The 25,877-nt window shown below is 48.1% G+C and overlaps 1 protein-coding gene and 1 long non-coding RNA gene across 3 annotated transcripts; one reads left to right on the top strand and one right to left on the bottom strand.

Moving 5' to 3' along the window:
• The first annotated feature begins 429 nt into the window (after positions 1–429).
• LOC310701753 (SRSF protein kinase 3-like) lies at positions 430–19,904 on the top strand. Of its 2 annotated transcripts, none has more exons than XM_083493082.1 (12): positions 430–900; positions 4,815–4,921; positions 6,134–6,242; positions 6,582–6,669; positions 7,273–7,362; positions 8,870–8,974; positions 11,552–11,705; positions 12,562–12,647; positions 15,087–15,194; positions 15,438–15,507; positions 15,599–15,691; positions 18,428–19,904. In XM_083493082.1, exons 2-12 carry the CDS (start codon positions 4,876–4,878, stop codon positions 18,610–18,612), a joined length of 1,134 nt encoding a protein of 377 aa, XP_083349208.1. In that variant the 5' UTR covers positions 430–900; positions 4,815–4,875; the 3' UTR covers positions 18,613–19,904. The 2 variants fall into 2 exon arrangements, with proteins under 2 accessions (XP_083349208.1, XP_083349207.1); XM_083493081.1 differs by having other exon boundaries at positions 11,543–11,705; positions 18,428–19,903.
• A 2,047-nt stretch (positions 19,905–21,951) lies between these two features.
• LOC310699315 lies at positions 21,952–22,874 on the bottom strand. The gene is made up of 2 exons (XR_014522033.1): positions 22,659–22,874; positions 21,952–22,113 (listed from the first exon to the last, which is right to left on the bottom strand). It is a non-coding gene; the product is annotated as an uncharacterized lncRNA (long non-coding RNA).
• Positions 22,875–25,877: the final 3,003 nt, after the last annotated feature.

Genomic DNA, 25,877 nt, shown 5'->3' with positions numbered 1-25,877 from the left:
AATTAAGAACACATCTTTCCATAACAGCTGATTTCTGTTATTAAATGTTTTTTTATTATATGGTTTCTGTTGCTGTAAGCCTTTTTTTTGTGTGTGACAGCGCTATATGAATACTCTTATAAATAAACAAGGTAGCATGTAATGGTAATCTATAATTTCATTCATATACAGTGGTATCTTGGGTTACATACGCTTCAGCTTACAGACGCTTCAGGTTACAGACTCCGCTAACCCAGAAATAGTACCTCGGGTTAAGAACTTTGCTTCAGGATGAGAATAGAAATCGTGCTCCGGCAGGAGGCCCCATTAGCTAAAGTGGTGCTTCAGGTTAAGAACAGTTTCAGGTTAAGAACAGACCTCCAGAACGAATTAAGTTCTTAGCTCGAGGTACCACTGTAATCTGGAAATGAAAAGCACTGCTCTTCTAGGTATAGGTCTGCATTTTGCACAATGCAAAAGTTTGCGTTTCCATCTCGGCAATCGGTCACTGCTGATCTATAAATATACACCCTGGAGATTCCGGGTTTTGCTGGGCAGAGATGGAGCCAGGAAAGTATTAGAGAGCATAGCAGGAAGCTATTCCAACAGGTGTAGGGTTGAAAAGGGATGGTAAAATGAGACCCTCCCAGCTGTCTCGGGGCCCGTGAACTGTTTCGAAGCACCGTGTGTTTCCACAGACTTCAGTGTGATCCAATCCCGACCCTCTATCCTCACCACAACTATGCTGGGGGACTTGGGACGCCCCCCTCCCCCCGCCTCCTTTCCAGCAACAGGGACTAAAAAGGGAAGCAGTGGGAGCTGGTTGGTCGAGTCTTCCCAGAGCTCAGAAGCCTGCAAGCTGCCTTTCCCCGGGCGAGTCCGGAACGATTTGGGCTGCTTAAGTCCTGAACCACAACGAAGGTAAGTTTCATGCATTTTTAGGTAGGGATTATATACACAAGTCACTGTTGTTTGGCTCTGTAATTTTACAAAGGGCACAGAAAGTAGGGGGAGGAAGTCCTGTGAGTGTGTTCAGAAACTCCCAGCTTGGGCACTGCTCTTGATCTCCAGACTTATATCGCTAGCCAATGAAACTTTTAGATTGAATTGTAGAGTTGGAAGGGACCCTGAGAGTCATCTAGTCCAACCCCCGGGGATGCAGGAATCTCACCTAAAGCCTCCATGATGGCCATCCAACCGCTGCTTAAAAACCTCCAAGGAAGGAGAGTCCACAGACCTCCCACTGTCGAACAGCTCTTACTGTCAGAAAGTTCTTCCTGATGTTTGAATACACTGGTACCTCGGGTTACAGACGCTTCAGGTTACAGACTCCGCTAACCCAGAAACAGTACCTCGGGTTAAGAACTTTGCTTCAGGATGAGAACAGAAATCGTGCTCCGGCGGTGCGGCAGCAGTGGGAGGCTCCATTAGCTAAAGTGGTACCTCAGGTTAAGAACAGTTTCAGGTTAAGAACAGACCTCTGGAACGAATTAAGTACTTAACCCAAGGTACCACTGTACTAGGGACACGGGTGGCGCTGTGGGTTAAACCACAGAGCCTAGGACTTGCCGATCAAAAGGTCGGCAGTTCGAATCCCCACAACGGGGTGAGCTCCCATTGCTCGGTCTCAGCTCCTGCCAACCTAGCAGTTTGAAATCACATCAAAGTGCAAATAGATAAATAGATACCACTCCGGCGGGAAGGTAAACAGTGTTTCCGTGCGCTGCTCTGGTTCGCCAGAAGCGGCTTAGTCATGCTGGCCACATGACCTGGAAGCTGGACGCCGGCTCCCTCGGCCAATAAAGTGAGATGAGTGCCACAACCCCAGAGTCGGCCATGACTGGACCTAATGGTCAGGGGTCCCTTTACCTTTACCTTTACCACTGTACCTGTCTTGAAAGAAAGGAGCATCCACAAACAAGCAGTGTTGGAAGGGTCAACACTTCCAACAGGTTGGTTTTTTGCTGGGGGGGAAATGCCCACATGACTATTAATGGGCAAGCTTTTTAGTTCTGCAGAGCTCTTCATCAAGCTAGATTGTAAGTAAAGCGGGAAAGGGGAGGAGAGGAGGAAGAAAGCTGACCGGTGGTGTCGGTTATGAACACGAGGTTGATTTGATTGCTGTGCTACCAGACAGGCTGAACTGGAATAATTCTAACATTCACCTTGGACCAGATCTGTGCTAACACTGCAACTGCTAAAAAGGGTTTTCTACATGACGGACGCGCAAGGCTTCATCCTCCCAAAGGCTCTTGAACCATTTGAACTGTGCAACGTCAACGTGCGAAACTGTGAACGTGCGAGAACAGCCTCTCCTTTCTGCTCGCCTGGGGAAGGTGATCTGAGACCTCCCAGCAGAAGGCCAGGCTAGCCTTTCAGCAGGGAAGCCTCTCTGGGCCTTTCCTTCCAATCCTCACTAATCCCATCTGAAAATCCAAGGAAGGGCAGCCAGGAAGCTGAGCGCTCAGTCTGGCCTTGGTCCAGCTCAGTGGAGTGCAGAAAGCAGAAGGGGCATAGCTGCCAAGCCCCCCTGAAATAATCTCCGCCATGACCCTATCAGAAATGCTAGGAATTCTCCTGCCATGCCAACTCTCAGAATTCAAGGAGGCAGGAGCCCAGGAGGATTGGGAAGTCGTAACAGCTGGGGAAGAGAGAGGGAAGGATGAGGCTCAGTAGTCAGGGACTGCGGAGAGCAACTGCCAGTCAGTGTAGGTAGCAGCTCTGGGCTAGATGGGCCAATGATATAAGGCGACAGGTACTCCCATCTCCTGCCTTCCTTCCACTTCCAGGTTCTGAACCAGCAAGCTCCTGCTCAGAGCCAACCAAATATTCATCCTCCTCTTGTCCAATACAACCAGTATTTCTATTACGATTACCCAATAAGGTAAAGGTAAAGGGACCCCTGACCATTAGGTCCAGTCGTGACCGACTGGGGTTGCAGCGCTCATCTTGCTTTATTGCCTGAGGGAGCCGGCGTACAGCTTCCGGGTCATGTGGCCAGCATGACTAAGCCGCTTCTGGCAAACCAGAGCAGCGCACGGAAACGCCGTTTACCTTCCTGCCAGAGCAGTACCTATTTATCTACTTGCACTTTGACGTGCTTTCGAACTGCTAGGTTGGCAGGAGCAGGGACCGAGCAACGGGAGCTCACCCTGTTGCGGGGATTCGAACCACCGACCTTCTAATCGGCAAGTCCTAGGCTCTGTGGTTTAACCCACAGCGCCACCTGCGTCCCCTACGATTACCCAGTAGGCTTGTGTTGTTTCTGCCAAATCGTTTTTATTGATTTTTCCAAATGTTAATGAATCAACCGCAAATTGAAAGAAATTTAATACCATTTTTCCAAAAATCGGCTTCCCGCAATCCGTTCTCAATGTGCCCATAATCTCCTCTTGTTGCTGCATTGTTTTCCCAGTTATTTCTAATTCGCATTCCATTCCCTATAATTAACCTTGTATTCCATTTTCTGTTATTTTTAACTTAAGCACCAGCTATTATTTATTTATTTATTTCATTTCATTTCTGTACCGCTTTATATTTTTAAGAAAAAACTCGAAGCAGTCTACCGCATATTAAAACATCAATAAAACAATCCAGAATCAAACATTTCTGAAGAAAGTCAAATATAGTGTATACAGTCAAAGCAACATAATTAACAGAAAACTAAAATATCATCTTCAAGATTTCAAAATAAAACATTACAAAGAAGGTCAACTACAGAATACATATTTAACATAAAGTTAACCCCCCAAAATATTAAACATTCCCCCCCCCCAAAAAATGCTAAGTGAAGTCAAATATAGAATGCACATTTAAAACAGCATAATTAACAAGAGAAAAGGGACGCGGGTGGCGCTGTGGGTTAAACCACAGAGCCCAGGACTTGCCGATCAGAAGGTCGACAGTTCGAATCCCCGCGACAGGGTGAGCTCCCGTTGCTCGGTCCCTGCTCCTGCCAACCCAGCAGTTCGAAAGCACGTCAAAGTGCAAGTAGATAAATAGGTACCACTCCGGCGGGAAGGTAAACGGCATTTCCGTGCACTGCTCTGGTTCACCAGAAGCGGCTTAGTCATGCTGGCCACATGACCTGGAAGCTGTACGCCGGCTCCCTCGGCCAATAAAGCGAGATGAGCGCCGCAACCCCAGAGTCCGCCACGACTGGACCTGATGGTCAGGGGTCCCTTTACCTTTACCTAAGGAGTCTCCAAGCGGCTAACAATCTCCTTTTCCCTTCCTGCCCCACAACAAACACTCTGTGAGCTGAGTGAGGCTGAGAAACCTCAGAGAAGTGTGACTAGCCCAAGGTCACCCAGCAGCTGCATGTGGAGGAGCGGGGAAGCGAACCTGGTTCACCAGATTACGAGTCCATTGCTCCTAACCACTACACCACACTGGCTCTCTTCCCCAAATGCACTGTTTAATCAGATGAGCTGCAGCAACAACACAGACCAAGTTAATTGTGTGGGTTCTTTCAGGCCTCTCCTAAACAGATCAAAACTGGCACGTGCATTTCTCAGGACAACACATCTATTGACTTCAGGTTTTCCTCATGCAATTGGTCCAGATCTTTAAAGCAGGGACAGGGAATCTGTGGTCCTCCAGATGTTATTGAGCGCCAATTCCCATCATCCCTGATCATTGGCCTTGTTGGGCATCGGAGTCCTACGACTTCTGCAGATTCCCCCTCTCTGTGCTGTGGAACTGCAGAATTCCTCTGAATTATCACCTGACAAAAGTGGTCTTTGCAGTGATGGCTTAAGGCAGAGTTCTGTTCAGTTAGCTTGCAGCTTGAGGAGTAACAGTTGACTCCGGAATAAAAATGTTTCTGCCCTTAGATGTGAAGCCTCCTCAACCCCGGAGAATTCTGAGCATCCTTGAGAGAGCTGCACACCTGCTATGGATGGGTGTGAGTGGCAGGAGGAGGCCTTGGCCTCCTGCGCAGGTGAGTTGGGTGGCAGGCACGCGTCTTGCACCAAGCTGCCTCATTTAATTTCTTTGTGACATTTAGCAACCCTCAAAGGAGGCTGTGGTCCCCACCCTCAAGAAACAGCATCCAGCAAAAGGTTATCCAGAAAGCTTTATAGATGAAGGAAGATTTCTGGCTGCTAGTCAGATGGGCAAATGGATCCCAAAAAGTCAGGGAACACAGACTGCGTGGAAGGGACCCCAATGGTCATCCAGTCCACCCCCCTGTGAATTGTAGCTGAAGAATGCAGGTTGGTCTCCTTTGGGGGTAGCTATCCTGTGGCCCTCCCAGATGTTGTTCAACTCCAACCCCATTATCCCTTGGCACTGGCCGGGCTGGCTGTGGCTGACGGGAGAGGAAGTCCAGCAATAACAAGAGGGTCACAGGTGAGCCACTCCACAATGTCCAAATTGGCCTTCCCCACAGCTCCTATCAGTCCCAGACACATGACTGCACACCAGCTATTGCCATAGCTGTCAACTTTCAGATTTGAAAATAAGGGATTGGCAGCCTCAAAAATAAGGGATCAGCAGCCTCACCTGTCCCGGGGACAGTCTATGGGATATCTAACAATCTGGGATAGCAGTGGGAAGCAGTGTGAAACGGCGCTGGAATAAGGGAACTTCCCGCAAAAAAGGGTAGGTTGACCGCTATGGCTATTGCTCCTAGCAGGGAGAAAAGAAGCTGGTCACAATATTATAAAAACCAGCTTTTCCACCAGCAAAGGAGCCAGCATTACCAAACAGCTGTTGCAAGTATTCTTCTTGAATTTTCCCCACCCCAAGTTGAACTATTAATTAAAAACTAATCTGTTGCCAGAAAAGTAATTTTCCTTTGGCGCCATGCATATCTGGGCTGCTGCTCTATCGGCACCCTATTTTCTCTATTTTTCTTTGGGGGGGGATACAGAAATAGCTGTTTCTTTGTCTTTCCATAAATCATACCCTGCTTACTGGAATGGGAGAATATAGGTGTAATATATAAGATAGGGATGTTTTCGCCAGATTGCATAGTCCGCTATGCCTCTATGAACAGAATTGCAGGGAATCTCTCAAATACTTACCATCAGAGGCTTCACACCTTCCACTGTTCAGCCTTGGAAGATTTATACTATTGGTGTGACCTGCAAAGCCTAAGTCTCTTGGTGTCTTTCATTAACGCCTGTTCATCCTCCCTCCCTTTATGCAGAAGGTTACTATCCCGTGAGGAAAGGAGAGGTGTTCAATGGAAGGTACCACGTAGCGCAGAATCTCGGGTGCGGCTACTTCTCGACAGTCTGGCTTTGCCAAGACTTGGGGTGAGTAAACAAAAACGGCCTGCTCCTAACTGCAGAAGCCAGTCATGTGGTAGGAACACATTCTGTTGGCTGAGGAAGGGCTGTGTTTTCACCCGGCCTTTCCTGAAAGGATCTCAGGGCAGTAAACACAAGGCCCCTCCTGTCATTTACTCCTCACAACAACCTTGCAAAGTAGGCCGCTATATCGTGGGGGGTTGGGAAAGGAGTACCTGGTCAATGATCTTCTGCCAACCAGGTGGAGAGGTTTGAACCCATCTTTGAAACAGCTGGAAGAGGGCTGCAAAACAGTTCGGAGCCCAGAGATTTGTTCTCGCTCTCAATCTATGCATCTTCTTTCAGGAAGAAGAGGTGTGTGGCTGTCAAAGTGCCCAAGGGCGGGGAAGATTTTGCTGAGGCAGCCTTGGATGAAGTCATGCTCCTTCGCTGCGTAGGTAACAAACCGCCAGTTGGGGGACTGGTGGCCCATTGGGGTGTAAGGCAGGAGGCCAACAGTAGGTGGCGACAGAGCCAACGGCAGACAGAGCCAACCCGAACCAACTGTGTTTCATCCTCTCCCCTGCTGAGTGCTACAAGGGGCAACGCTGAGACGAGAGAGAGGGAAGCCGTTAGCTGGTACCACCCTCTGGACTGATAAACTAAGAAGGCTGGTAGGTAGAGGCTGGAAGAGGACTCAGCTTGGTGCCCTGTTCGCCCTCCTGGACCAGCCTCCACTGCAAATCACCTCTTTTATTCGAAAGCCCCTGAAGGTTATGACCCTTGAGATGCATATTTTTAGGGCACACCTAAAAAAATATTGCCAGCTGTATTAAACTGTTTTTAATACTGTGTTTTCAATCATGGTAACCAGCCCTGGGAGCTCAAGATGAAAGGTGTATAATTAATACTAGTACTACTAATGATGCCATTCCTACGTTAATGGCCCATTTCAAACACAGTTGGTACCTCCTCTAATCGAAAGCCATCCGGAGACTGTCAAAGGCCTCATAAAAGTAATTTGTGCACGTTTATTGATTTATTTATATTTCTGCAGGTGAACAGCAAGAGGAGGAAAGACCAAGGCAGCGACCGTGTCATCCACTTCCTGGACGATTTCAAAATGATTGGAGACAATGGCTTCCATATCCTTTGGTTGGTAGATAATGCACCACAAGGGCACAAAAAACTGGGCAGGGCATTGCTATTAAACAAAGTTGGACATTTCCACTGATATTGTACTAAGCTGCTGTCCTGACACACCCAGCTGTCCTTAACGGAATTCGCTATCATCATCATCATCATCATTACAGTCAAACCTCGGTTCCCAAACGCCTCTGTTTTGGAACGTTTTGGCTCCCAAACGCCGAAAACCCAGAAGTAAGTGTTCCGGTTTTCAAACATTTTTAGGAAGCCAAACGTCCGACGTAGCTTCCGCTTTAGTACAGGAAGCTCCTGCAGCCAATAGGAAGCCGTGCCTCGGTTGTCAAACATTTCGGAAGCCGAAAAGCCTTCTGGAATAGATTACGTTCAACAACCGAGGTTTGACTGTATTTTACTTTACTGTATATGGTGCCCATCTGACTGGGTTGCCTCAGACACTCTGGGTGGCTTCCACCAAATTAAAAACATTAAGCACAGTGAAACATCAAACATGAAAAAATTCCCTATACAGAGCTGCCTTCAGTTGTCTTCTAAAAGTCAGGTAGTTGTTTATTTCCTTGAAATCTGCTGGGAGGGCGTTCCACAGGGTGGGTGCCACTACCAAGAAGACCCTCTGCCTGGTTCCCTGTAACCTCATTTCTCACATTGAGGGAACCGCCAGAAGGCCCTCAAAGCTGGACCTCAGTGTCCAGGCCGAAGGATGGGGGTGGAGACGCTCCTTCTGGTATACTGAGCCGAAAGTGTTTAGGGCTCTAGGTCAGCACCAACACTTTGATTTGTGCTCAGAAACATACTGGGAGCCAATGAAGATCTTTTAGGACTAGTCTTATATTGTTCCTGGCAGCTGCTTCTGAATTAGTTGTAGTTTCCGAGTCAGCTTCGAAGGTAGCCCCATGCAGAGCGCATTGCAGTAGTCCAAGTGGGAGATAACTAGAGCATGCACCACTCTGGCGAGACAGTCTGCGGGCAGGTAGGGTCTTAGCCTGCGTACCAGATGGAGCTGGTAGACAGCTGCCCTGGACATAGAATTGACCTGTGCCTCCATGGACAGCTGAGTCCAAAATGACTCCCAGGCTGCACACCTGGTCCTTCAGGGGCACAGTTACCCCATTCAGGACCAGGGAGTCCCCCACACCTGCCTGCCCTCTGTCCACCCCAAAACAGTTCTTCTGTTTTGTCAGGATTCAACCTCAGTCTGCCATCCATCTTCTAACTGCCTCCAGACACTCACACAGGACCTTCACCGCCTTCACTGATTCTGATTTAAAGGAGAGGTAGAGCTGGGTATCATCTGCACACTGGTGAACACCCAGCCCAATCCCCCTGATGATCTCTCCCAGTTAACTGTCCTTGTGGGACACAGTTCTCAGGAAGCTATTTCTCACATCCTCCACTCCCTCTGCATGAGACTTTGGGGAGCTGCCAATGGAGTGAACCGAATTCCAGCAGTTTCCCAGTTACTGGATCCCTGACAATATCTCCTCCCACATGTGTGCTTAGTGTTTGAGCTGCTGGGGCCTTCTCTGCAGTCTCTGCTGAGCAGCCAAGGAGTCCAGGGCCTCCCGTTACCCTTTGTGAAGAAAGTCACGCAACAGGTAAGTAAGTACAGGGTTACATGGAGAGCTGAGCCAGGCAGAATCAGGGCTTGCCAAGATGCACCAAGGCAGTTGCTGTGGGGATGTTTTTCAGGTGACAGTAGCAGCAAAGGATGCACTGGGTGGGGAACTCTTTGTGGCCCTGGCCTCACCAAAATCCACGCATGCTCAATATAAATCCATGCATCTTCCCATTCAGATGTATGGGCAGCGTCGGCTGGTTCTCATTGGGATTGGTAGGGCGGAAGGCAGGGAGCCTGACAGCAGGTGGCGCCACAGCCAACAACAGCTCCAGTCATAAAAAGGTAAAGGTAAAGGACCCCTGATAGTTAAGTCCAGTTGCGGACGACTCTGGGTTTGTGGTGCTCATCTCGCTTTACAGGCTGAGGGAGCCAGTGTTTGTCCGCAGACAGTTTTTCCAGGTCATGTGGCCAGCATGCCTAAGCCACTTGTGGCGCAACGGAACACTAAAACCAGAGCAGTGCACGGAAATGCCATTTACCTTCCCGTTGGAGTGGTACCTATTTATCTACTTGCACTTTTTGGCGTGCTTTCGAACTGCTATCCTCCCTGCTAAGTCATACAAGGGCAACACTGAAAATGAGGAAGGTGACAGGCAGCGCGGAGGGAAGGATGACACAGGTGGGACTGTGACCCCAATGTCCCCATGGAGCAGCCTCCACGGATGCTGGGCAAATTTCTCCCTTTGCATAAAACCCTGGAGGCCTGCAGAAGAGGCCCTGGCACATCCCCCTCCCGGGTCATGTGCAACATTGGTAAGCAACCCTGGCACCTAAGTGTTTCTGCGCATGTGCAGAATTTTCTTCCGGAATAAGAGACTTCACAAGGCCAATCCGGAGGTCTCCCATACAGTGGTGCCCCGCAAGACAAATGCCTCTCAAGACGGAAAACCCGCTAGACGAAAGGGTTTTCCGTTTTGGAGGTGCTTTGCAAAACGAATTTCCTATGGGCTTGCTTCGCAAGACGACAATGTCTTGCGAGTTCCTGCGGGGTTTCCCCCCCCCTTTTTCTAAGCCGCTAAGCCGCTTATCAGCTGATCTGATCAGCAGATAAGCCAATAAAAGCAGCTAATAGCGCTAATCCGCTAATCCGTCAATGGGCTTGCTTCGCAAGACAAGAAAACCGCTAGACGAAGAGAATCACAGAACGGATTATTTTCGTCTTGCGAGGCACCACTGTACTTCCTGCCAATCACAGGCGGTCAATGCTATACCCTCCTTTTCCTTCCTGAGGTGTGAGCACATCCAGTCCATGACAGATTTTTCTTAAGGCTAAGACCTACCTGTACTGTAGTGGCAAATTCAGAAGTGCAGGGCCTCTTCATGACAGCCACAGCCACACACCCTTCTAAGATGATACAATACAGTCATACCTCTTGTTACGTTTGCTTCAGGTTAAGTCTTTTCAGGTTGCGTCCCGCGGCGACCCAGAAGTACCAGAAAGGGTTACTTCTGGGTTTCGCTGCTTGCGCATGCACGGATGCTCAAAATGATGTCGCGCGCATGCGCAGAAGTGGTGAATCGCAACCCGTCAGACGCACAGATGCGGATTGCGTTCTGCTCATGTTGCGAACCGGGCTCTGGAATGGATCCCGTTTGCAACCAGAGGTACGGATGTAATCTTTTAATTATACAATAATAATACTCACGGATGCATTGCAGCGACCAATGCAAATCTCAAGGTGTTGCCTTTTAGCTACTTCTGTTTATTTTCTGTGCACATACATGGCAACTGATTTGGAGATACTCTTTCGGAGTGACTCGCGTTTTGTACATTACGGAGTTTGCACAGCATTCCCTTGAAACAGAAGCCCCTTGTGTTCCTTGTAGTTGTTTGTTGTCGTTTAGTCGTGTCCAACTCTTCGTGACCCCATGGACCAGAGCACGCCAGGCACTCCTGTCTTCCACTGCCTCCCGCAGTTTGGTCAAACTCATGCTGGTAGCTTCGAGAACACTGTCCAACCATCTTGTCCTCTGTCGTCCCCTTCTCCTTGTGCCCTCCAACTTTCCCAACATCAGGCTCTTTTCCAGGGAGTCTTCTCTTCTCATGAGGTGGCCAAAGTATTGGAGCCTCAGCTTCACAATCTGTCCTTCCAGTGAGCACTCATGGCTGATTTCCTTAAGAGTGGATAGGTTTGATCTTCTTGCAGTCCATGGGACTCTCAAGAGTCTCCTCCAGCACCAGAATTCAAAAGCATCAATTCTTCGGCAACCAGCCTTCTTTATGGTCCAGTTTTGGAGCATACAAAGCAACTCCAATCCATGTTCTTTCCACATGCCTTCTCCAGAGTGACCCCAGAAGCCGATCCTCCTTGGCTGACTCACCTTCCCTTTGACTCTGATCAGCCCGAGTCAGATCGGACGGCTCTAGGGTGCTGGAGACAGGGACCCTGCTGCAGAAATAGATAGGGGTCTTCAATCTCCATACCCCCATGCCTCTGAGCCCAACTCTGGACTTTCTCCTTTATGCTCTTCAATACCGCAAAAATATCAAGCACAGTACACATTGAGCAGCTTTGGGCCACTGATTGCCTCTGCTTTGCGGCAGGTTCTCCAGGGCTTGCATTTCTTGCACAAGGAGTGTCGCATCATCCATGCAGACATCAAACCGGAGAACATCCTGCTCTGCGTGGCGGAAGGGAGCCTGCAGGCACTTCTCCACCAGGTGGCTTTCCAGGAACACGGCGCAGGAGCCGAGCCCAAGAGGCCAGGTACGCCGTGCAGGAGAAAAGGCCGCAGAGTTTGTTTGGAAGGGGAGAGCACGTCCACCCAGGAACTCGGAGGAATCCCTCTTTGGGCACTTCAGGCCAGGGGTGGGGAACAATTTTTCTTAGATCAAGGGCTGCAGCCACTTGTGGGATAACTTCTGGAGCCACACGCTGGCGGTGGGCAGGACCTAGGGTTGCCAACTCAGGAGACGGAGGTTAATTGGGAGAGGGTGGCAATGCCTATGCCATACCCTCCAGCATTTCTCTAATGAAACTAGGGACATCCTATTCAATAATAATAATAATAATAATAATAATAATAATAATAATAATAATAATAATAATTTTATTACTTATACCCTGTCCACCTGATTGTGTTGTTTCAGCCACTCTGGGCAGCTTCCAACCTATACAAAAACATAGCAAAACATTAAACATTTTTAAAAAATCTTCCCTATACAGGGCTGCCTTCTAAAGGTTGTATAGTTACTTATCTCCTTGGCTCAGGGGTCACATGACTCCATACCCTCCAACGTTTCTCTGATGAAAACAGGGACGTCCTAAGGAAAAGCAAGACTTTCTGGGATCAAATCAGAAACCAGGACAGCTTCTGTAAATCTGAGACTGTCTCTGGAAAATAGGGACACTTGGAGGGTCTGCTGTGCTATAATTTGCAGCAGACTCCTGCCGGGCTGAAGCTTGCAAGATACATATACAGTCTTCTTTCGGAATTGGTTTCCGTCGGGATGAGATCTCACACTGCTGCTGTTGGATCAGGGCTGGTGTGAAATACAGGTGCAACAAGGGATATATAACCTATCGCCTCCAGAGCTTGTTTCCTTGTGTTTGTTCCGTCCAGAGGAGGACGTGGCTGCTGTTCTGGATTGCTGCAACCTCATGAAATTGGGAGTGAAAATTGCGGACCTGGGAAGCGCATGCTGGACGGTGAGTCTATGACAGCACACCCACCCATCCCTTTTCTGCCATCGTTGCTTGTTAGTACATTGCTCTCCCTTGAAGTTCACCAGGGAGGGCATCACCCCATGACTGGCTAGTTAATCTTTTTGACAAGACTGCCACAGGTAGTAGAGATGGAGGGGAAATCCGTCAGTTCACACTTAAAGGTGAACACACCCAATTTGCACGTTCCGCAACAACGCTCAAACTGAAGCGCTTCTCCGAATCTTGTGCAGTTTTCCAGCCAAGTCATGTGTACCCCCGCCCAAAAAAAATGCATATATTAGTGTCAAGCGTGCATAAAAGTTCATAGAGACAATAATGTACAAAACTGCATTGTATTTCAGGAAATTGCTTGCAAAAAAAATAATGTATATTGGGGAATAACTTCACATGAATGTGTGTGTAGGAGAAATGCGTATAAAAATGCTGAGGACTTTTTAATGAGGAGCTTCCTTTAAAAAAAAAATCGCAAACTACTATGGAAGCTGGAAAAAAATAATACATTTTTATTCAATCTTCAATTTAAAAAATCCAATTACAATTTGAAAAATGAGAAACTAAAATTTGGCAGAGGTACCTGTCCCCTTGCCACAAGCCACAAGAACAAAACACAAGAGCTTTCTGCCCTAGGCTGTGCTGTGGGTGGTTTTCCCCTGGTCTTTTAAGCTGGGGGAAAGGCAGCAGTGAATATAGGGACAGGTGTGAATATGTAATAAAAGCCCTGCTGGCTCTGTCTAAATACCCCTCTAGTCCACCATTCCCTTTCGCCCAGTGGACTATCAGATGCCACCAAGTCAAGCAGGAAGGCAGCGCCATAGCTCAGTCAATAGAGCATAAAACTCTTAATCTCAGGGCTGTGGGTTTGAGTCCCACATGGGGCCAAAGATTCCTACATCACAGGGGGTTGGACGAGATGACCCCCATGTTCCCTTCCAACCCCACAATTCTATTATTATGATTCTAAGCAGTGCTTTTTGGGGGGGATGCGGGGGGGGGTTACACATACCCCCTAAACATTTTGTGAATCTAAGTTTGGCCTCATTGAGAGACAGTACAGTGGTACCTCGAGTTAGACACTTCAGGTTACATACGCTTCAGGTTACAGACTCCGCTAACCCAGAAATAGTACCTCAGGTTAAGAACTTTGCTTCAGGATGAGAACAGAAATCACGAGGCGGCAGCGGGAGGCCCCATTAGCTAAAGTGTTACCTCAGGTTAAGAACAGTTTCAGGTTTAGAACGGACCTCCAGAACGAATCAAGTTCTTAATCCGAGGTACCACTGTATTTCAACATGAGTAGGAAAATGAGAGTACCCCTAAATATTTTTTTAAGAAAAAAAGCACTGATTCTAAGGCAAAAGACCTCTCCACCTGTTGTTGCCCCCCCCCCCACCAGCTGCTATATTTGGAGGTATATCTCCTCTGAACAGTACAAACCTAACCATGTCCTATTGATTGCAGTGGGGCTTACTCCCAGATCTGCATCAATAATAATAATAATAATAATAATAATAATAATAATAATAATAATAATAATAATAATTTATTTATATCCCGCCCTCCCCAGCCGAAGCCGGGCTCAGGGCGGCTAACAACAATAAAATAATACAACATTCTAAAATCAGTTCATTATAAAAATAATTCAAATCAAATTAATGGTAACCATTGGGCTAGAGTTCTGTGAAGATTGCCAAAGGAGGGAGTCAGGCTGATAATAATAAATTTTTATTTTTACTTATATTTATATATAAATATTTTATTTATATATATTATTTATATTTATATATAATATATTTATATGTAATATATTTATATTTATATATAATAAAAATTCTCTTAAACCAAAAAGGCCCCGACACTTCAGTTTTTCAAAGCCTCGCAGGGAAGATTCTATGAGCCCCTTTGACTCTCCCATGGCCATGCTTGCAGGCATTCCTTATGCGCCCGCTTGACTGCTTCGATTGGCGGAAATGGCACTGCCGCAGCTCCCACAGAATACCCACCCCACATTTGTAAGAACCCATTAGCTTAGAGTGGCCCTTTGGAACTCCCTGCCTGTTGATAATCAAGCAGGCACCTTCGCTGGATTATTTCCGGCACCTGCTAAAAACGTTCTTCTTTTGGTGCTTAGAAAAGCTGGTGTGAATTTTAATCTGCTTTAGTCTTTTAACCTCTTGTGTCTTTTAACACATTGCAATCCTTTCCTGGTCTTACGGTTTTATCTGTTTGTAAATCAAGGGTGGTTTTGTTTTTCTTTTTTTGCTATCAAGCAGTGTTTAAATCTTATGAAATGAATAAACAAATAAAATAATCCTGCCCAGTGTTATTCCCTTAGGGATCTGCCGCTGTTTTACGCTGCCTGCCTACCCAAAAGTACATTTGGGCCATCTACTCTCACTCAGCCCATTGTCCCTTCTGTTCCAGTACAAGCCCTTCTCCAAGAAGATCCAGACCCAGCCCTACAGAGCCCTGGAGGTCCTCCTCGGATTAGATTACGGCACCCCAGCGGATATCTGGAGCACAGCGTGCCTGGTAAGGAATTGTTATGTACTGAAGTCATAAGAACTTTGCTTCAGGATGAGAACAGAAATCGTGCTCCGGCAGCAGCAGGAGGCCCCATTAGCTAAAGTGGTGCTTCAGGTTAAGAACAGTTTCAGATTAAGAACAGACCTCCGGAATGAATTAAGTACTTAACCCGAGGTACCACTGTACTGACTATACGAATTGGCTCGAAGTGGACTTATTCGGGTTGTGTGTGTGTGTGTCATCCTGCAGGCTTTTGAACTGGCCACCGGAGACCGTCTCTTTGATCCCCAGGCTGGGCAGTATTTTTCCAGAGATGATGGTAGGTCAGAGTCCAGCCTGTCTTCTTAAACTCCATTTGCTAGGAGAAACTGTACAGTAAAGCATCTAACTTTGCTTCCCCCCCATTTCAGATCACGTGGTTCGAATCATCGAGCTCCTGGGCAGAATCCCACCTAAAGTTGCTTTGTTCTGGAAGCGGGCGACAACATTCTTCAACAGGCAAGGTGAGACTGCGGGAGTTGGAGATGAACCAGGGCGCTGATTGGAGATAGCGTCAGGAAGCGCCGAACCCACCGAGGGCTGATGCCAAATGTCCTACACCCCCTTCTTTCGAATCCGGGGGTGCATTGTGGACGTCGCTGGCAAGGCTGTCCCCCCCCCCCATATCCTTGGGAGGGTAGGAAGGCTGCATACTTCCCATAGCAGCCTCTTTATTACCTCGTGTGGGTCGGAGAGATGTTATTGTCGGCCATCTTCCAATGCGCCACCTGGTGGCCCCCCGAAAAGGAGAGAATTAAGTTTAGACTTGTCTGAAAGATCGGTGAGCCTCTTCAGCAAAGGATCGATGGTGTCTCTACGCATCTCAGCATAAAAAGGACATATAAAAAATATATGTTCGAGGCTTCCTATTTCCCCTAATGGGCAGGCGCAAAGTCTCGAAGGAGTAGTTATTTATCCTCCAAAGCTAGGAATTTAGAAGCACTCAAAACACAAGGTGCTTCAATTTTCAAGTGAAAAAGTGTGAAAGTTAATGTTAAGTACAGTGGAACTTCCAAGTAAAAAAACAACCTAAGTAACTCCTAAAGAAGATACTGCAGCACTCCATATCATTTGCCCATGGACGGGCAAAGTGTTGGTGCCGACCTCTAAAGCTTTAAACAGCCTCAGCTCAGTATACCTGAAGGAGCGTCTCCACCCCCATCGTTTGGCCTGGACCCTGAGGTCCAGCTATGAGGCCCTTCTGGTGGTTCCCTCACTGCGAGAAGTAAAGCTACAGGGAACCAGGCAGATGGCCTTCTCGGTAGTGGCGCCTGCCCTGTGGAACGCCCTCCCACCAGATGTCAGGGAAATAAACAACTATCTGACTTTTAGAAGACATCTGAAGGCAGCCCTGTTTAGGGAAGCTTTTAATGTTTGTTCTGCTTGTAATGTTCTGTTGAAAGCCACCCAGAGTGGCTGGGGAAACCCAGCCCGATGGGTAGGGTAGAAATGGTAAAATTATTTAATTGTTATTATCATTATTATACACAGAAAATAGTAGATCTAGCTGAAAGGCAACACATAGCGATCTGCCGTGAAGTTTGCAATGCGTGCCTAATTTTAAGATGATTGTATTATCCTGGAGGGACGCGGGGGGCGCTGTGGGTAAAACCTCAGCGCCTAGGACTTGCCGATCGTATGGTCGGTGGTTCGAATCCCCATGGTGGGGTGAGCTCCCGTTGCTCGGTCCCTGCTCCTGCCCACCTAGCAGTTTGAAAGCACCCTTAAGTGCAAGTAGATAAATAGGTACCGCTTTATAGCGGGAAGGTAAACGGCGTTTCTGTGTGCTGTGCTGGTGCTGGCTCGCCAGAGCAGCTTCGTCACGCTGGCCACATGACCCGGAAGTGTCTCCAGACAGCGCTGGCCCCCGGCCTCTTAAGCGAGATGAGCGCGCAACCCCAGAGTCGGTCACGACTGGCCCGTACGGGCAGGGGTACCTTTACCTTTACCTATTATCCTGGAAGGTTGTATCATTTTAGAAGGGGTTGTGGCTGTGAGGGGAAGTGGCTGTGGCTGTCATGAAGGGACTTTTCGCTTCTGAATTTGGCCCTACGCTGTTGCATAGGAAGCAGTGCAAATGCAGAGGATTGCCTTTGCACAGCCGGGCCCAAGTCTGGTGTGAAATTCTGCACTTGCCTGGTGCAATTGCCAAAGATAAGTTTGTAAAGGAAAAATGCAAGAGCCTCATCCACAGGTGCCAGCTCCAGGGCACCCACAACGCAGGAGTCCAATGCAACTTCCGGTTTTTTGCGAGGCCTCAGAAGCGGCGCTGCACCACTGATGCAACATGACGTCATGGGCACCCATAATCTTGGCCTGACGGAAGCCAGCCGTCACAAATGGAGCAGTTTAGCATAAAATAAAGAAACAGAGAGCCAGCAGTATTTTCAGGATGGTATGAGCAGCTCCTTTCGAACTTCTCCCCTCTCCGGTATCTTTTATTATCCTTTTTTCTCTCCTGTCGCATGGCCGTTTGCCAATGTCTCACGTTACCTACATCCGGTCATGGCTTTAACCCACCCATCGCCATATAAGGTTATGCACTTAATACACTGCAAGGCACGGACATGCAGGTCACCGAGGTCAGCGAGGCACCAGGTGGCGCTACAAGCCTTTGCCATGACTTCATGGCTCCCACATTGGCCCAAGTCAGTGTCCCTTTGTGGCGATCACACAGGGCCCCCGGACGTTTGACGGTCTATTGACCCTGTGCCACCACTGTGATTGCCTCTTCGCTGCCACCAACCCGTTTCTCTCGGGTACATACGGAGTCCAGACAGTTGTTAACATTAACAAATAATCAAGTTTATTTTTAAATGCAGGAACAAGCTTATGGTTTCAGTTAATTTTTCTTGTCAGTTTCTTAAATCTTAGTTCCTAACAACTTCAGACTGATTATTCCCAACTATCTATCTGACTCCACCTGACAATTTCTCTCACAATACAACTCTACCAACCCACTGCCTATTCCTCCCTCTTCCTTCTTCAACTCCCAAACCTCAACTGACTTTCAAAACCTCCCACTCTAACTTTTACTCCTCCCTTGCATTCCCACTGGCCAATCACATCTCACTCATTTAACCCTTTCCTTATGACCCATCCTAGGAGGCAAACGCCACACTCTGTCCTTGTCCGCAGGAGGAATCCAACAGGCTTCCAGAACATGACTGCGGCTACTTTTTTCCTCTCTCTTTTGGCAGGTGCTCTCCTGAGGATGTCCTGGCTGTCTCCCTACGACCTCTACCATATCCTCACGGATAAATACAGCTGGCCCAAGCATCAGGCATCTCCGCTTGCCAGTTTTCTCCTGCCTATGCTGGAATATGCCCCAGAAAGGAGGGCAGCAGCTGACAAATGCCTTCAGCATCCTTGGCTCAATACCTAGTGCAGACTTGGTCTGATCCTGCTGCTCTCTCCGCCAGGATGGTTTAGAAATAGGACATGCTCACAAAGGAATCTTAGGGGCAGACTAGGCATGAATTAAATTAAAGTGCATGGGTTTTTCTGTTATGTAAGCAAGCAGGGGTCTCACGGACAAGGGAGTACAGCTCTGGGATTTTTCTCGGAGTGGGAGCGATGACCTCATTTACAGGAGAGGCAGGGTAACTGACAGGCTCTCCTTGCTCTGGAAAGTGAATGAGGTGATAACGAGGCTTTCAAGTTTCACTAGAGCACAGAGGGAGTCAGAAGTTGAGAGCAGCTTATGTAATAGATTGACACCTGCTTAAAACAACAGCAACTCCTTGGGGGTGTGGCTATCTAGGGGCTGTCACAATGAGGTACTGAACTTCAACAGCCCCGGCCTCTAAACACCCCGGGACCACACAATAGTTCAACTATTTCACTCCCTGCCAAATCGAACACAAAAAACTCTCCAAAGCTGCTATTTGCATCCCTTGGAATGCAAGTGGATCCTTTGGAGGGGCAAATTTAGCTGGGAGAGAGAATTTAATTCTCCCCACCCTCACGAGTCCCAGATCTGCTTATGTAACCAAACACATGCACATTAATTGTATTGATGAAGTCAACATCATGCCTAGTCTGGCTGCCCTTCGTCTCGGATGGATGAGGCTCTTGAAGCCTGTCTCACAAGAGCAAATGGTCATGGTTTAACTCTGGATACGTCTCCTCTTAATCCACCTTGGCAAACCAGTTCTACAGGGTGAAGACCGGGGTAACGTAAGACAAAAGGTGCGTCCCTCCTCTGCCATGGGGCGAGCCTGGCTTCCTCCTGGCTTCACAATGGAAATGACAGGTGTGTATGCCTGGATATTGGCCACACGCATCTCAGACAAGCTGCTCACCTTAATTTCTCCACATTTCCATTTATGCATTTGTGACTTTTGCTGCCATGGTTTTAGAAGAGCAGATTTTTCTCTGGGGATTGGAATCGGCTTCGGAGTGACATCATGGATGGGCAAGCCAATCAGCATCAGGTACAGGTTAGGAGACCTTCTGCTCCAAACTTGCAGATATATATATATATATATATATATATATATATATATATATATATATATATATACAGTGGTGCCCTGCAAGACGAAATTAATTCGTTCCGCGAGTTTTGTCGTCTTGCGATTTTTTTCGTCTTGCGAAGCACGGTGTCGGGAAAGTTTTAGAAAAGCTTCAAAAATCACCAAAGTCTTTAAAAACCTCAAAAAGGCTACCACACCGTGTTCTATGAGTTGCTCCTCGAAGTCAAGTCGCAACTGTATTTGTATTCTTAACTGTGTTAAGAAAAAGGAAACAAATTTGCAAGACGTTTCCATCTTGCGAAGCAAGCCCATAGGGAAAATCGTCTTGCGAAGCAGCTCAAAAAACAAAAAACCCTTTCGTCTAGCGAATTTTTTTGTCTTGCGAGGCATTCGTCTTGCGAGGTACCACAGTATTGCAGAACTGCAGCAGAGAGAGGAAGGAGACGCTTGTGAGGATGATTCCTAGGGTGGCCGCATATACATCACCCAAAAAGAGACAGCAGAGATTTGCATTAGATCGGCATGTGCCAATTTGTATGTATAGATGCACATTTAGAAAATACCGTATTTTTTGCTCTATAAGACTTACTTTTTCCCTCCTAAAAAGTAAGGGGGAATGTGTGTGCGTCTTATGGAGCGAATGCAGGCTGCGCAGCTATCCCAGAAGCCAGAACAGCAAGAGGGATTGCTGCTTTCACTACGCAGCAATCCCTCTTGCCGTTCTGGCTTCTGAGATTCAGAAATTTTTTTTTCTTGTTTTCCTCCTCCAAAAACTAGGTGCGTCTTGTGGTCTGGTGCGTCTTATAGAGCGAAAAATACGGTAATTACTATCATTTAAATAGAACTGCAATACACCTCCCCGGCAGAGGAAAAGACTGTGACGAGGTTACCTGTGTACCTGCTCAGTCTGTTATCTAGCTGGTGGAGAAACGTCAAGGCCTTTGCTCCCTTTTACTGTTCTTTATCACTGAGCCAGACCTGGACTAGACCTTCATATAGAAGACTCCTTCAAATAGAGGATTGTCCTCTGTAAAGTAAGGAGGCACAGTTGCCACTGGAGTGCTTCGGAAACGGAGGTTTCTCTGCTTTAGAAACATCACCTGGGTTCACCCAGTCCTTTCTGTGCCTGATGGTTTTGCAGGATTTTAAGCAGAAATATTGAGAGTCTTGCACACTTCATACCTCATCCTGAGTTGGTTGGTGCGCCAATTCCACCCTCTTAATGTGAAATTGATTGTCTAATAAGAACAAGCAGTAGTAACCTTTTCATGATGTTCCATCTATTTATCTAGATCAGTGTTTCCCAACCGGTGTGCCGCGGCACACTACTGTGCCGTGAGACACCGGCTGGTGTGCCGTGGGAGGGAGGCGGGCGAGTCGGGCGGCGAGAGGTGGCGGCGGCGGCGGCGAGGATCCGCGTCGAGCCGGGGGCGGCTCCGCGGTGGTGGTGCCGAGCGGCGGGGCAGCTCGCGCAAAAGGGAGGAGCGCGAGACAGCGGAGGAGGAGGAGGCCGGCATGTCCGGGCAGCAGCAGCAACAGCAGCAGCAGCAACTCCCGGCGACGGCTCCTCCTCCGCCCGCTATCGCCGCCACCACCACAACAGCCGCCGCCGCCTCAGCTGCCGCCGTCCCTCAGTCCCTCGCTCTGCTGCCTCCTCCCACCCCGGCAAGGGGAAGGGAAAAAACGTTCACTTTTGTGCGTCCCCCCCCCCCCCCGCGTGACGCTGCGCGCTGACGTCACGGGGCGGGGCTTTAATGGTGGTGTGCCGCGAGATTTTTTTCCGGTAAGCAGGTGTGCCGTTGCCCAAAAACGTTTGGGAAACACTGATCTAGATGAATGTTTCAGCCCATCCATTTCCTCATGTTACAAAATTCAAAGCTGTTTCCCCCTCACCCACTTGTAAGAATTTTGTGAGCATGTGCACACCCATTCATCACCCACCCCCTCCACTAGACACCTTTGTTGGTTTTTGAATTTTGAGGGATCTGTACCGCTTGATCTCACAGAGATGTCTTAAGGTCCTCCTACGCCACCTTTGATGTTGACACACCTCATCAGCAAAATTATTGTTTGCCTGTGTTCATAGGGGCCCATGTATAACTTGATTTTTCATTAAAATGCAATTTTAAAAAAATACCGCAACCACAATGAATGGCCTGCTAATCTGAAGAAGACAGAACTGTGTGTATTCATGCAGGAAACAAGCAAAGAACAGAATGCAAACATACAGAAAAGATCATGACTGGTTTAAACAAAATAAAATTTAATGGAATTGTAGCAAAGGATGCATTGGTGTAAATATATGTAACTCTGGTTCCATACTTTCATTTTTTGCAAAATTGGCCAAAATTCTTAAACCGAACGGTTACATGCACAAAACTCCTCATGGTGGAAAGTCAAGAGTCCTCCTTAGAATAGAATCATAGAATCATAGAGTTGGAAGAGACCACAAGGGCCATCGAGTCCAACCCTCTGCCAAGCAGGAAACACCATCAGAGCACTCTTGACATATGGTTGTCAAGCCTCTGCTTAAAGACCTCCAAAAAAGGAGACTCCACCACACTCCTTGGCAGCAAATTCCACTGTCAAACAGCTCTTACTGTCAGGAAGTTCTTCCTAATGTTTAGGTGGAATCTTCTTTCTTGTAGTTTGGATCCATTGCTCCGTGTCCGCTTCTCTGGAGCAGCAGAAAACAACCTTTCTCCCTCCTCTATGTGACATCCTTTTATATATTTGAACATGGCTATCATATCACCCCTTAACCTCCTCTTCTCCAGGCTAAACATGCCCAGCTCCCTTAGCCGTTCCTCATAAGGCATCGTTTCCAGGCCTTTGACCATTTTGGTTGCCCTCCTCTGGACACGTTGCAGTTTGTCAGTGTCCTTCTTGAACTGTGGTGCCCAGAACTGGACACAGTACTCCAGGTGAGGTCTGACCAGAGCAGAGGTCTGACCTTGTTGCTGCTGCTGCAGCAGCATGTGGAAATGAGCCTAGGAAGCTGCCTTCTACTGAGTCAAACCCATCTTGTCATCCAGCTCAGGACTGTTGACACCAGTGTTCTTCAGCCTCATGTCTCCATATGTGGTTGGACTCCAACTCCCATCATTCCTGGCTCGTTTGGGAGTGATGGGAGTTGTAGTCCTACAACATCTGGAGACATGAGGTTGAAGAACACTGGTCTACGCTACTAGACTCTCTCCAGGATCTGAGAGATGAGTATTTCTTAGTATCTTCCTTGAAAAGCCAGGGATTCAACCTGAGATCTTCTACATGAAAGGCAGATGCTCTGCCATTGAGCTACCACAGCCCCCTCCCTTCCCACCTCAACAATTCTCCATAGCTCCAAGCATAAGCACTTCTCTCTCCCCTCCCCACAACCTCCATCACGGTGTCCTTCAATGGCATTGCCTTCTTCCTTGTCCACCCCCAATCACCCCTTGAATGCTAGTGGCAACACAGTGGAAATTCTAGACCAGCCTTTCTCAACCTTGGGTCTCCAGGCATTGGACTATAACTCCCTTGATCCCTAGCTAGCAGGACCAAAGGCGGCAGGGATGACGGGGGTTGTAGTCCAACAATATATGGGGACCCAACATTGAGAAAGGCTGTTCTATCTAGACTGTGGACTTGTTGGCCTTATGGTAGTGGTGGTGGGCTCTTCGGATGACAATGTTTATGGTTTCACTTACTTCAAAATGTAGTAAGCTGGCTATCTCTGGGAGCCCCCCAGCCACGGAAGGTTGGCCCATTAGGGCGAATGGACATTGCGCCACGGACCTCAAGTCTGCCCTTACTGGCCCAACTCCTCCCTGCCTTCTTTCTTACAACTAGTCTAGGAGGTGGTTTCCTAGACTTCCTCCTCTGTGGTCTCAGTGTTGCCCTGTAGGGAGGGGAATAGGGGACAAAATGAGGATTGATTGGTTCTGCCTGTTGTTGGCTCTGGCTCCCCCTGCTGTTGACCTCCCTGCCTTCTGCCCTCTCATTTTCAATAGGCAGCAGCAACGACTGCAGAGCTTTCCAAACTTTTCATGTTGGTGGCACGCTTTTTAGACATGCATCATTTCGTGACACAGGAATTCAGCTAGCAAACGAGGTTAAACGAACCTCTTTCCAACCCCAGGAGGAGCACAGGGAGCGTTAATGCAACACACCTACACTGCAACCGACACACTAACGTGTCTGGACGCAGTTTGGAAAGCTCTGCACTATTGCCTCATAATGCTGAGCAGAGCCCTGGACAGTTGTCACAGGGACATAGATATTCATAACTCCCCTTGGAAAACTACAATTAACCTCAAACTCCGCTCTCTTCTCAATTTGAATTGTAAAACTGTTCTTAACTCAGAGTATATCAGCCCGGCGGCCCTACCTCCAATTAAAAAGAAACTACAGCAACTTGACTTCTCTAATACAGCTTCCTATGCAAGAGGGCCGTGTTCAGGCCTAGCCCTAGCTATTCCACCCCCTGAAGGGATCCCTCTATATTGCTTCAAAATTTCTTCGGAGGCTAAGCGAAGGGCCTTTACCTGTGCCCGTCTCAACTGTTTTCCTACAGCAGTTCTGTCGGGTCGTTATTCCAGAGTTCCCATCGCAAATAGAACATGCACCTGTAATGACACGGCCCTGGAGACTATGGAACATGTAATGCTCTTCTGTCCTAATTGGACAGATGAAAGATCTCGGTTTTTAACCCCTCTCGTGAACAAGCTTCATCTCCCAATCCAGCCTTGGATAGTGTCCCTTTTTTTGAAGGATTCTGATTGTTGGATTACCGAGATGACAGCTAATTTCCTGCTTAGTGTGATGAAGAGGAAAGCGGCACTAACTTCTTCTTCGACAGCTGCAGTCGATACGCCGCACAATCGAACGAAGTTCCAAGTAGCCTTATTGTACAAGGACAATGGAGTTAGGACAAATCTGAGGAGCTGAAGGACCCTTTAACGGTCCTCCTCCAGCCTCAGCAGTTTTTTTTTGTGTGTGTGTTTTTTTTCTTCTCTTTAAGTATTTGCCCAGGACGATATCTACCTTTACCTCCCCACCCCCATTTTATGTTGTTATTTTAATGTATATCATGCTATGGCCACACGGCTAATGCAATAAAATTTATATGATGACACACGGGGGACGCGGGTGGCGCTGGGGTCTAAACCACTGAGCCTCTTGGATTTGCTGATCAGAAGGTCGGTGGTTCAAATCCGCACGAGGGGGTGAGCTCCCGTTGCTCGGTCCCTGCTCCTGCCAACCTAGCAGTTCGAAAGCATACCAGTGCAATAGATAAATAGGTACCGCTGTGGCGAGAAGGTAAACAGTGTTTCCGTGCGCTCTGGTTTCCGTCACGGTGTCCTGTTGTGCCAGAAGCGGTTTAGTCCTGCTGGCCACACAACCCAGAAAGCTGTCTGTGGACAAACACCGGCTCCCTTGGCCTGAAAAGCGAGATGAGTGCCACACCTCAGTCGCCTTTGACTGGACTTAACCATCCAGGCGTCTTTTATACACATGGGTGTAAAAGAAGCAAGTAATGTAAAGAGTGGGGCATAAACAGTAATGCAAAAAGCACAGTCTGTCACAATTTAATTCAAAGTGCACTCTGTCACAATTTAATTCAGGGTTTTCAGACAATCCTATATTTGCCCACCCAGAAGTACCGGTAAGTCTTCTCTCTCGTAGCTTGTCTTCCATAAACACGGTCTTAACAGTGAGTCCGTAAGTGGCTGTGGAGGCCAGTTCTGGATCCACATGTCCTTCCACAGTGGGGACATTGGTTTCTGGGCGGGAGTTGATCATGGTGTGGATTTGCCAAGCGTGCCTTCCTCTCAGCACGTTTCTCCCTTGCGTCCCGAGTTCGAGCATCTTCAAAGCCCATGGCACCTTTGGGAAAGGCTGTTCTCCAACTGGAGTGCTCGCAGGCCAGTGTTTCCCAGTTGTCAGTGTCATAGGCGCCGACTCCATGGGGCCTGAGGGGGCCCGAGCCCCCTCAAAAATTCGTTTGGGGGGGCTCTGCCCCCCAATAATCTTGGGCGCCCCTCCAGCAGAGCGCCACCGCTGCCCCTCCCCCAGCCCAAAATGCACAGGGTCGGGCTGCATGCCTCCTGCCCTCCCTCCCGAGCAAAAGCTCCACCCAATTTCCTTCGGAGCTGATTAATAGGCGCAGCACGCTCTCCCCTATTCGCTC

The sequence above is a fragment of the Podarcis liolepis genome (genome assembly GCF_965112155.1).
Source record: "Podarcis liolepis genome assembly, chromosome: 2".
In the NCBI taxonomy this organism is placed as follows: Eukaryota; Metazoa; Chordata; class Lepidosauria; order Squamata; family Lacertidae; genus Podarcis; species Podarcis liolepis.
This window is presented reverse-complemented; position numbering and strand designations above follow the sequence as displayed.

Bases quoted from the DNA above. Each gene is read 5' to 3' on its own strand.
- LOC310701753 (XM_083493081.1), top strand. From the start codon at position 4,876: ATGGATGGGTGTGAGTGGCAGGAGGAGGCCTTGGCCTCCTGCGCAG. The intron at 6,243-6,581 runs GTGAGTAAACAA...ATCTTCTTTCAG, and splicing joins TGGCTTTGCCAAGACTTGGG to GAAGAAGAGGTGTGTGGCTG. The intron at 11,706-12,561 runs GTACGCCGTGCA...TGTTCCGTCCAG, and splicing joins AGCCGAGCCCAAGAGGCCAG to AGGAGGACGTGGCTGCTGTT.